Source organism: Ranitomeya imitator, chromosome 6 (assembly GCF_032444005.1).
Source record: "Ranitomeya imitator isolate aRanImi1 chromosome 6, aRanImi1.pri, whole genome shotgun sequence".
NCBI classification, from domain to species: domain Eukaryota; kingdom Metazoa; phylum Chordata; class Amphibia; order Anura; family Dendrobatidae; genus Ranitomeya; species Ranitomeya imitator.
This window is the reverse complement of record NC_091287.1, coordinates 16,355,883-16,368,707: the sequence shown is the minus strand read 5'-3', so window position 1 is coordinate 16,368,707 and position 12,825 is coordinate 16,355,883. Positions and strand designations below refer to the sequence as shown.

General features: G+C 47.3%; 1 protein-coding gene across 1 annotated transcript in view; it reads left to right on the top strand.

The window, feature by feature from the left end:
- Nucleotides 1-11,837, top strand: part of LOC138643533 (protein HEG-like) — a 65,754-nt gene extending 53,917 nt beyond the window's left edge. Inside the window, exons 10-13 of the mRNA XM_069732429.1 lie at nucleotides 48-85; nucleotides 164-248; nucleotides 2,948-3,119; nucleotides 10,349-11,837. Of these exons, the coding sequence (XP_069588530.1) occupies nucleotides 48-85; nucleotides 164-248; nucleotides 2,948-3,119; nucleotides 10,349-10,450 (397 nt within the window). The 3' untranslated portion in view covers nucleotides 10,451-11,837. The remainder of the gene's footprint in view (nucleotides 1-47; nucleotides 86-163; nucleotides 249-2,947; nucleotides 3,120-10,348) is intronic.
- The last annotated feature ends 988 nt before the right edge of the window (nucleotides 11,838-12,825 follow it).

Sequence of the window (12,825 nt, the reverse complement as noted above, 5' to 3'; positions counted from 1 at the left end):
TTAAAAAAAAAAATTTCAATTTTTTTTCATATTGTCTTTGTTTCCAGGTGTCCGATAGGATTTGGTGGTTTCAACTGTGATGAATGTAAGACGTAATGCCGTTTGTGGGGAACTTTAGGGAGGGATATTTGGATTGTAGGTAATGGATCTTGCTTTTTTCTAGCATACCTATTGGCGGTGATTGTGGAGTCCTGTGTGGGTTGTGGTCTCCTGGTTTCATTGATCACTCTGCTGGTCTTCTACTTCAGGTGAGTCCTGCCATCTTCTACCTGTGATGTCAGTGAAGATACCCTTCTACTTTTATGGTTAAGCATGTCCTTTATTTTCAGATTGCGTGTTTTTCCTGCCCCCCTCTTCCCTGGGAATGAATGTCTTCTTTGTGCTCTGCTTTATCTCTGCCCTTTGCTTAACGGACAGATTTGTCCATTCTCACTGATAGCAATTTTGGCATTGGCCCCTATTTCTTGCACAATGCCACTGAAGCCACCAGCTGTGAGGTGATGTTTACTGGGAAAGTGTGAATGACCCACAGGGAAGGTGTCAGTTTGGGTTGAATAAACCCATCTGTCACATGTTAGCAATGAAGCCAATATTATTCTGTTTCTCCACTGCCTCTGGCCATAATTATGGGGCTAGAGACTTTCCAGGGACCAGACCATGTATTTCTGCATTAGCCTAAGTTAAGGGAACTATAGTTAAGTCATAATCACATCCTGAGGTTAATAGTTTTACCTCCTATTTATTTGTAACTTAACAATTTATAGCAGAAACACTACTTATAGCAAGAGGTACCAACAACAGAATGAACATAAAGGTCTCTTACGCCATATAAGTGTTAGACTTGAAAGGGAAACTTACTTTCTTGTCAACTCTATTTAACATTCAGTCTCATGACTGATTTAAACTAATGGGAACTGTAGTGGGTACGGCAACAACCCCACCCAGCCAAATGAGATACTGTATGCACAATAAATTCTATGTAAAGACCCTTAGAGTTAGATTGATAAGCAAAAGAGTAACAATGTTTTGAAATTTTCACTTTCAGGCTCCAAATCTCATCATCCACTACTGCTTCAAACGTGAGACTACGATCATTTTATAGACAATCATCTTGGCAATCTCATATGTAAATTTAACTTGCAACTTTACTAGTTATGCAGATTCTTGTCATGTCACTGCATTGTTACTGTTTTGCTCCTGGTGGTGGAAAAATATTTTCTTCCTGTATACTACAAAATACAACCTGTTCTCACATTCCCTAATAGCTCAGTGTGTTAATAGGTTGATTCCAATGCAAATGGTCACTGGTTTGATTCGAGGAGCAGCCATGAAAAAGATTTCTCAAGAAAAGAGAAACCGCATTATCCAGCGCATCGACAGCAGTCTCTCGGCCAAGAAAACTTCCAAACTGCATCATGTGAGCGCCATGACAGTTGGAAGAATACGAAATGAAGTTTGTCCGTCCATTCAAAAGCCAAGAGGTGGACGTCCAAGCAAAATTTCGGAGTTAACAAGTCGGCTTCTCCCAAGGTCCATCAGTTCTGGTGCGACAAACACGGCAGTGGAGGAGGCTCGTAAGCCTCATAATAGTGAGATCACAGACGTCCATACAACCACTGTGCGATACATGTAACACAAGTCTGGAATGGTGTCCCAAAAAAAAGTGAAGAAGAATCGACTTCAATATTTGCGAGAAATTGTGAAAAGTGGACAGTAGAAGATTGGAAACAGGTGATTTCGAGCAACGAGATGAAAGTCAATAGACGGCTCTGATAGGTGCAACTGGGTCCGGAAGAAACCAGTTAAAATGGGGCTAACGGAGCATGAAATTGAAGGAACTGGCAAGTCTGGTGGAGGAAGCCTGATGATATGTTCTTGTTTCACAACCAAAGGCTTTGGATACTTGACCAGGATCGATGGTGGTCTCAATGTTGATCTATGCAAGACGAGTTACTTCACACACTCGAGTACTACGGGGATGTGAAGGACGATATAATGTTCCAGCAGGACAACGACCAGAAGCATACAGCGAGATTGGCAAAGAATGGGTTCAATGAGCATGAAGTAGAGGTGCTGGATTGGTCCCACAGTCCCCAGACCTCAACCCAATCTAACAGTCATGGGTAGAGTTGAGGAAAAAGCTGTATACGTAACCAAGTGAGGCGACCAGTATGCTCCAACTATGGGAACGTGGCGAAGAAACCTGGGATCAGATTATGGTTGAGAGATGCTTGGTTCTGATGGAGAGCAGCCCAGAAGGATGCAGGCCGTGGTGAAAACCAAAGGTAGATTTACAAAATACTAACAAAATAATAAAATTAATTAAAATTTAGATTTTTAGGAGCAAAACAGTAATAATGTAGTGACAATGACAAGAATCTGCATAACTAATCATATGAAAAATAGGTGAAAATTACAATTATGTATGAGATAGAAAAGTAGAAAAGATGATTGTCTATAAAATGATGGGAGTCTCACGATCGGAGCAGTAGTGGACGGTGAGATATGGAGCCTGGAAGTCAGAGGGTAAAAGCATTGTTATCCTTTTGCTTGTCAGTATATATACGGGGCTTTGAGATATTTTATAAATTTCATCTTGATATATTTGTAAATTGATAATTAACCAAGGGAAGGGTGTAACTATTTTGGATAATCTTGGCTTTCATTTTATTATAATCCAGTTGTACCCATAGTTTGAGCATTTATTAGATGCAAACACTAAGTAAAAGGATTCTGAGGGAGGTGAAGTCGGAACTTTGGATGTGACTGGAATATACTGTAATATTTTATCAGATATTGTGGAATCATGTGATGTAAGAAACACCACATTTCTACTATGCCGTGCAGAAAAGTTCTGATAAACTGTCATAGTTTTACCTCTGGGGGCTGAAGGGTTAATAGCAGCCATCAAGGAAATCCAAAGAACATGTCGGTATGTGTCCACTAGGAGGAAGAAGCCTCAGAAGCCTATATTAATGGACAGCGTTGTCTTCGGGGTCCCCACCAACCAACCATCTATCCGATTGCCAAGGGCTCAGTTTTCATGGAGAAGAGAGTGGGAATGGAACGAGCCACCGGAAAAAGTCCAAACAGACATCGACCAAGACGCAGCCAGCCCGGTAAGCTTGAGACCCCAATACAAAATAATGCCCAGTGCAAAAATGTTACAATATATCGTTCCTCGGGGGTGGAGCATGGCCAATGCGATTTAATGTTTTCAATATATCGTTCCTCGGGGGTGGAGCATGGCCAATGCGATTTGATGTTTTCAATATATCGTTCCTCGGGGGTGGAGCATGGCCAATGCGATTTGATGTTTTCAATATATCGTTCCTCGGGGGTGGAGCATGGCCAATGCGATTTGATGTTTTCAATATATCGTTCCTCGGGGGTGGAGCATGGCCAATGCGATTTGATGTTTTCAATATATCGTTCCTAGGGGGTGGAGCATGGCCAATGCGATTTGATGTTTTCAATATATCGTTCCTCGGGGGTGGAGCATGGCCAATGCAATTTGATGTTTTCAATATATCTTTCCTCGGGGGTGGAGCATGGCCAATGCGATTTGATGTTTTCAATATATCGTTCCTCGGGGGTGGAGCATGGCCAATGTGATTTGATTTTTTTTTAATGTGGCATGTTCCCCTCACTCATATCGTTTATGGGAATATCTTGACAATTTTTGTGTCCCAGAAGATACAGGATTGTGTCTCCTGCCGGGTAATATGGAGTAGCCAACTACTGAAATGGAGCCATTGGGTCATTAACGGCTGTGACATAGGGCTAAGCAGATACAAGGTAGACAGTACCAAGGTGACGGGCAGCAGAGGCCCAGGCACGTGGAGTTTGGCACAAACAGCATCAGTCAATACAATATGTAATTAAAATACTTTAATCAATGGAATTAAGAACTTTGTATGTACGGATCATTCTCCAGCAGTTCTGAATATTCTACCCCTGACTAGAAGACAAGGTGAAATGTGGAAATTGAATCCGTACTGGCCGGCTACGTTATATTCCCCTAAACTATCTAAGGTGATAGTTACTTTGGCCAATTAACATTACTGCAATTATCTGAAGAACAAAGGGAGGCCCTAGACGCACCTCAAAATAATAAGGCCCCGAGTATGGAAGGAGTCCCCTCTGAATTACACAAAGAGCTGCGGGCTTTATTGTTAGAATCAATAAGGATCATAAGAATCCGGTAGATCTTGAGTCTGCAAAACGTCTAACGCCTCGACGGGCAAAATTGGCATTGTTCTTCACCAGGTTTAACTTTTTTGTTACATATAGGCTGGGGAACAAAAACATTAAGGTGGGTGCCTGATCTCATTGTTTTCTTGGGGGTGGAGATAATTGTGAACCGCTTCCTATACTACATAAAGGGCATATACTTTCCTCCATATTAATGTCTATGGATGTAGATGAGGACAGTGAAGCCCCCGGAGGTGGATGTGGGGGGCACATACTTTCCTCCATATTAATGTCTATGGATGTAGATGAGGACAGTGAAGCCCCCGGAGGTGGATGTGGGGGCACATACTTTCCTCCATATTAATGTCTATGGATGTAGATGAGGACAGAGAAGCCCCCGGAGGTGGATGTGGGGGGCACATACTTTCTCCATATTAATATCTATGGATGTAGATGAGGACAGTGAAGCCCCCGGAGGTGGATGTGGGGGGCACATACTTTCTCCATATTAATGTCTATGGATGTAGATGAGGACAGTGAAGCCCCCGGAGGAGGATGTGGGGGGCACATACTGTCTCCATATTAATGTCTATGGATGTAGATGAGGACAGTGAAGCCCCCGGAGGAGGATGTGGGGGGCACATACTGTCTCCATATTAATGTCTATGGATGTAGATGAGGACAGAGAAGCCCCCGGAGGTGGATGTGGGGGGCATATACTTTCTCCATATTAATGTCTATGGATGTAGATGAGGACAGTGAAGCCCCCGGAGGTGGATGTGGGGGGCACATACTGTCTCCATATTAATGTCTATGGATGTAGATGAGGACAGTGAAGCCCCCGGAGGAGAATGTGGGGGGCATATACTTTCCTCCATATTAATGTCTATGGATGTAGATGAGGACAGTGAAGCCCCCGGAGGAGAATGTGGGGGGCATATACTTTCCTCCATATTAATGTCTATGGATGTAGATGAGGACAGTGAAGCCCACGGAGGTGGATGTGGGGGGCACATACTTTCTCCATATTAATGTCTATGGATGTAGATGAGGACAGTGAAGCCCCCGGAGGTGGATGTGGGGGGCACATACTTTCCTCCATATTAATGACTATGGATGTAGATGAGGACAGAGAAGCCCCCGGAGGAGGATGTGGGGGGCACATACTTTCCTCCATATTAATGTCTATGGATGTAGATGAGGACAGAGAAGCCCCCGGAGGTGGATGTGGGGGGCACATACTTTCCTCCATATTAATGTCTATGGATGTAGATGAGGACAGAGAAGCCCCCGGAGGAGGATGTGGGGGGCACATACTTTCCTCCATATTAATGTCTATGGATGTAGATGAGGACAGTGAAGCCCCCGGAGGTGGATGTGGGGGGCACATACTTTCTCCATATTAATGTCTATGGATGTAGATGAGGACAGAGAAGCCCCCGGAGGTGGATGTGGGGGGCATATACTTTCCTCCATATTAATGTCTATGGATGTAGATGAGGACAGTGAAGCCCACGGAGGTGGATGTGGGGGGCACATACTTTCTCCATATTAATGTCTATGGATGTAGATGAGGACAGTGAAGCCCCCGGAGGTGGATGTGGGGGGCACATACTTTCCTCCATATTAATGACTATGGATGTAGATGAGGACAGAGAAGCCCCCGGAGGAGGATGTGGGGGGCACATACTTTCCTCCATATTAATGTCTATGGATGTAGATGAGGACAGAGAAGCCCCCGGAGGTGGATGTGGGGGGCACATACTTTCTCCATATTAATGTCTATGGATGTAGATGAGGACAGTGAAGCCCCCGGAGGTGGATGTGGGGGGCACATACTTTCTCCATATTAATGTCTATGGATGTAGATGAGGACAGAGAAGCCCCCGGAGGTGGATGTGGGGGGCACATACTTTCTCCATATTAATGTCTATGGATGTAGATGAGGACAGTGAAGCCCCCGGAGGTGGATGTGGGGGGCACATACTTTCTCCATATTAATGTCTATGATGAGGACAGTGAAGCCCCCGGAGGAGGATGTGGGGGGCACATACTTTCTCCATATTAATGTCTATGGATGTAGATGAGGACAGTGAAGCCCCTGGAGGTGGATGTGGGGGGCACATACTTTCTCCATATTAATGTCTATGGATGTAGATGAGGACAGAGAAGCCCCTGGAGGTGGATGTGGGGGGCACATACTTTCTCCATATTAATGTCTATGGATGTAGATGAGGACAGTGAAGCCCCCGGAGGAGGATGTGGGGGGCACTTACTTTCTCCATATTAATGTCTTTGATGAGGACAGTGAAGCCCCCGGAGGAGGATGTGGGGGGCACATACTGTCTCCATATTAATGTCTATGGATGTAGATGAGGACAGTGAAGCCCCTGGAGGTGGATGTGGGGGGCACATACTTTCTCCATATTAATGTCTATGGATGTAGATGAGGACAGAGAAGCCCCTGGAGGTGGATGTGGGGGGCACATACTTTCTCCATATTAATGTCTATGGATGTAGATGAGGACAGTGAAGCCCCCGGAGGAGGATGTGGGGGGCACATACTTTCTCCATATTAATGTCTATGGATGTAGATGAGGACAGAGAAGCCCCCGGAGGTGAATGTGGGGGGCACATACTTTCCTCCATATTAATGTCTATGGATGTAGATGAGGACAGTGAAGCCCCCGGAGGAGGATGTGGGGGGCACTTACTTTCTCCATATTAATGTCTATGATGAGGACAGTGAAGCCCCCGGAGGTGGATGTGGGGGGCACATACTTTCTCCATATTAATGTCTATGATGAGGACAGAGAAGCCCCCGGAGATGGATGTGGGGGGGCACATACTGTCTCCATATTAATGTCTATGGATGTAGATGAGGACAGAGAAGCCCCCGGAGGAGGATGTGGGGGGCACATACTTTCTCCATATTAATGTCTATGGATGTAGATGAGGACAGTGAAGCCCCCGGAGGTGGATGAGGGGGGCACATACTTTCTCCATATTAATGTCTATGGATGTAGATGAGGACAGAGAAGCCCCCGGAGGAGGATGTGGGGGGCACATACTGTCTCCATATTAATGTCTATGATGAGGACAGTGAAGCCCCCGGCGGTGGATGTGGGGGGCACATACTTTCTCCATATTAATGTCTTTGATGAGGACAGTGAAGCCCCCGGAGGTGAATGTGGGGGGCACATACTTTCTCCATATTAATGTCTATGGATGTAGATGAGGACAGAGAAGCCCCCGGAGGAGGATGTGGGGGGCACATACTGTCTCCATATTAATGTCTATGGATGTAGATGAGGACAGTGAAGCCCCCGGAGGTGGATGTGGGGGGCACATACTTTCTCCATATTAATATCTATGGATGTAGATGAGGACAGAGAAGCCCCCGGAGGAGGATGTGGGGGGCACATACTTTCTCCATATTAATATCTATGGATGTAGATGAGGACAGAGAAGCCCCCGGAGGAGGATGTGGGGGGCACATACTGTCTCCATATTAATGTCTATGGATGTAGATGAGGACAGTGAAGCCCCCGGAGGAGGATGTGGGGGGCACATACTGTCTCCATATTAATGTCTATAGATGTAGGAGGTGGATGTGGGGGGCACATACTGTCTCCATATTAATGTCTATGGATGTAGATCAGGACAGAGAAGCCCCCGGAGGAGGATGTGGGGGGCACATACTGTCTCCATATTAATGTCTATGGATGTAGATGAGGACAGAGAAGCCCCCGGAGGTGGATGTGGGGGGCACATACTGTCTCCATATTAATGTCTATGGATGTAGATGAGGACAGTGAAGCCCCCGGAGGTGGATGTGGGGGGCACATACTTTCTCCATATTAATGTCTATGGATGTAGATGAGGACAGTGAAGCCCCCGGAGGTGGATGTGGGGGGCACATACTGTCTCCATATTAATGTCTATGGATGTAGATGAGGACAGTGAAGCCCCCGGAGGAGGATGTGGGGGGCACATACTGTCTCCATATTAATGTCTATGGATGTGGATGAGGACAGAGAAGCCCCTGGAGGTGGATGTGGGGGGCACATACTTTCTCCATATTAATGTCTATCATGAGGACAGAGAAGCCCCCGGAGGTGAATGTGGGGGGCACATACTTTCCTCCATATTAATGTCTATGGATGTAGATGAGGACAGTGAAGCCCCCGGAGGAGGATGTGGGGGGCACTTACTTTCTCCATATTAATGTCTTTGATGAGGACAGTGAAGCCCCCGGAGGAGGATGTGGGGGGCACATACTGTCTCCATATTAATGTCTATGGATGTAGATGAGGACAGAGAAGCCCCCGGAGGTGGATGTGGGGGGCACATACTGTCTCCATATTAATGTCTATGGATGTAGATGAGGACAGTGAAGCCCCCGGAGGAGGATGTGGGGGGCACATACTTTCTCCATATTAATGTCTATGGATGTAGATGAGGACAGAGAAGCCCCCGGAGGTGGATGTGGGGGGCACATACTGTCTCCATATTAATGTCTATGATGAGGACAGTGAAGCCCCCGGAGGTGAATGTGGGGGGCACATACTTTCTCCATATTAATGTCTATGATGAGGACAGTGAAGCCCCCGGAGGTGAATGTGGGGGGCACATACTTTCTCCATATTAATGTCTATGATGAGGACAGTGGTGCCCCTGGAGGTGGATGTGGGGGCACATACTTTCCTCCATATTAATGTCTATGGATGTAGATGAGGACAGAGAAGCCCCCGGAGGAGGATGTGGGGGGCTCTTACTTTCTCCATATTAATGTCTTTGATGAGGACAGTGAAGCCCCCGGAGGTGGATGTGGGGGGCACATACTTTCTCCATATTAATGTCTTTGATGAGGACAGTGAAGCCCCCGGAGGTGAATGTGGGGGGCACATACTTTCTCCATATTAATGTCTATGGATGTAGATGAGGACAGAGAAGCCCCCGGAGGAGGATGTGGGGGGCACATACTGTCTCCATATTAATGTCTATGATGAGGACAGTGAAGCCCCCGGAGGTGGATGTGGGGGGCACATACTTTCTCCATATTAATATCTATGGATGTAGATGAGGACAGAGAAGCCCCCGGAGGAGGATGTGGGGGGCACATACTGTCTCCATATTAATGTCTATGGATGTAGATGAGGACAGAGAAGCCCCCGGAGGAGGATGTGGGGGGCACATACTGTCTCCATATTAATGTCTATGGATGTAGATGAGGACAGAGAAGCCCCCGGAGGAGGATGTGGGGGGCACATACTGTCTCCATATTAATGTCTATAGATGTAGATGAGGACAGTGAAGCCCCCGGAGGAGGATGTGGGGGGCACATACTGTCTCCATATTAATGTCTATGGATGTAGATGAGGACAGTGAAGCCCCCGGAGGAGGATGTGGGGGGCACATACTGTCTCCATATTAATGTCTATGGATGTAGATGAGGACAGTGAAGCCCCCGGAGGTGGATGTGGGGGGCACATACTGTCTCCATATTAATGTCTATGGATGTAGATGAGGACAGTGAAGCCCCCGGAGGAGGATGTGGGGGGCACATACTTTCCTCCATATTAATGTCTATGGATGTAGATGAGGACAGAGAAGCCCCCGGAGGTGAATGTGGGGGGCACATACTTTCTCCATATTAATGTCTATGATGAGGACAGTGAAGCCCCCGGAGGTGGATGTGGGGGGCACATACTGTCTCCATATTAATGTCTATGATGAGGACAGTGAAGCCCCCGGAGGTGGATGTGGGGGGCACATACTTTCTCCATATTAATGTCTATGATGAGGACAGTGAAGCCCCCGGAGGTGAATGTGGGGGGCACATACTTTCTCCATATTAATGTCTATGATGAGGACAGTGAAGCCCCCGGAGGTGGATGTGGGGGGCACATACTTTCTCCATATTAATGTCTTTGATGAGGACAGTGGTGCCCCTGGAGGTGGAGGAGGCTCAGGCATTTCTCCTTACAGCGTGTGTATACAGTGAGCTCCCTCTAGTGGTGACTGCAGGTGGACAGAATATTATATTTTCAATAGTGTTGCCTCGTGTGTTTTTTTTTGTATTTGTCTTAGTTTCTTTCCCCATTTTCACCTCCTGGATGTATTAACCTTTAATTTCCCTTTTGTTGGACAGGACGGGTCGGCCATTCTTATGAAAACCTTTGGGGATCCAGCCCGGTTTTCTGCACCAAGTTCACACCATGGCCGCCATAACTTATCCTTTATTAGCGACTAGCTACAGGATTAATTCCCCAGGACCCTGGATCATCGGAGCTGCAGACCACCTGAACGACTTGTCTTCTTGATCACCCTACAAAGCCATGGCTGACCCCAGGATGTGACATGTGGCGTCGTCCGGGGGACGCGGCCGGAGGAGACGCACTGAGAAGACCTAGGAGGGTAGATAACGACCAAACATTGGAAAATCCCATTTCTCATAGACTGTGGTTTGGTGTCAGGGAACGGGAACATTCTTACGTAAAGGCTGAAAACCTGCACAGACCTAACATTTGTCACAGCTGAGGGTTTGTTACAGTTGTATCCAATGTAGACGATCATCTGTGAGGTGACCACATCGGCAGCACTAATCTCTGCCCTGTCCTGATGGTTTGCTACAATGTATCGGTGTAGGTGAAACGTATCAGGCCTTATCGCTCACAAGTCTGGATGCAATTGTAACAAACCTGCACGGACAGCCTCCCACGGACAGCCTCACATGTGCGGCCTCACACGGACGGGCTCACACGGACGGTCTCCCACGGACGGCCTCACACGGACGGCCTCACACGGACGGCCTCACACGGAGAGCCTCACACGGTTCTACTAGATGTTTTCTACAGCGAGAACTTTATCTGGACAAACGGAGACGAGTCTGATGAATTTTTATCACTTTTCTACAAAATGGAAATGAACAAAAGTTGCAAAAGGGCAACAGCCCCCCCCTGCCCGGCCCCCATATAATAGGAGTGAAATCATTGTCCCCCGGTGTAACGCCGTGATCACCTGAAGTCTGCGGAGACACAACACACCTGTAAATACTGTATACACCGGGACACACCGGCTGATACCTGTATACACTGGGACACACCTGAATGCATCAGCACACACCTGTATACAGCGGGACACACCGGCTGATACCTGTATACACCAGTATACACCGGTACACACCTGAATGTATCGGCACACACCTGTATACACTGGGACACACCTGAATGTATCAGCACACACATGTATACACCTGCTGATACCTGCACACACCTGTATACACCAGGACACAATTGTAAACATCTGCATACATCTGGACAGACCAGCACTGTAAATACTTGGACCTCGATTCCTCTGCACATCTGAACATGGTTGTAAAAACCTGCTGACACCTGTTCACACACAAAGACACTTGCATGCACCTGCAGATACCTGGACATATCTGTACTAACTTGTAAGCACCTGCAGACACCTGTCACACTTGTAGATTCCTGGACAGATGTGCACTGCACACACGTGGAGTCGCCTGCACGCACCTGTCACACTTTCGCACCTCCGCTCACACCTGGATAGGAGCAGGATATCTAATATATCATGTTGTAAAATTGAAATAAAGCCCCACAGCGTCCGGTCTCTGCATAATGGCCTATCTGCTTAGACACAGTGTGACAACTGACAACCCAGCTACACTATCACTGCACAGTGAGTTAAATTTGCCATTCAGGGCATTGGGAAAGCTGGGTAATAACCACTGCATAAGCTATAACGGCATCTATAGAGTTTGTCAGTGCGGTTTACCAGCAGCAGATGTCTTATAACTAGGATATTGCGGCATAGATTAGGACGACTCGTTACACGTGGTCCCAGAACTGTAGAGGAGACATTGTGTGACTTTGTGATCAGATCGTCTGGGGTCACTGCCGCGTCTCGGGGACCTCAGGATGTGGGGCCCAGGGCTCCGCGACATTCTGGCCCATTTCTCTTCTCGCCCCCTATAACCTCGCTCGCTGGGGTCCTCCGGTGGTTTAGACGCCATATTGCTCGTCTCCCATCCTTCTCATAACTCCATACAAGAAATTGCTCTGCAGAATTTAACTCTTCAGCTTCAACATTTGCAATGTCTGCAGCTGTGATGGCATATTGGGAGTTGTAGTTCTCCAGCAGATTGGGGCTCAGTTTGGGGTTCGCCGCTTTTAGGTTGAGTCTTTATTTGGCTGTGGCTGTCCTGCTCTCGCCCCAGGAGGTGTTGTCCGCACAGAGCGGCAGACACAGTTTGTATTGACCCGCGAGGAAGTTAATCTGTGCTGACCCTATTAATGTTTCACTGGGTGTTGTACGCTGCGTTATCTAGATTGGGGCTGTAATGTGCCGCTATAAACTCATAACACGTCCCTGTACCAGGAGGATTACAGGTCGGGATGTGGACCAAAGAGCTGGCAATCTACAGCCTGAGGCGCCTCCATACTCCGAGCAAAGCCCCTCACACACATAAGACGGCAGCTGAAGAACATTTGGCTGACAGGTCTCTCCCCCGACAACCCCGTACACAGGAACACTGGGCTGCGCCCTCCTGTATTCTCTGTGAGAGGACCGCTGCTGGACTCCTCTGCGTCCTCTGAGTCATTG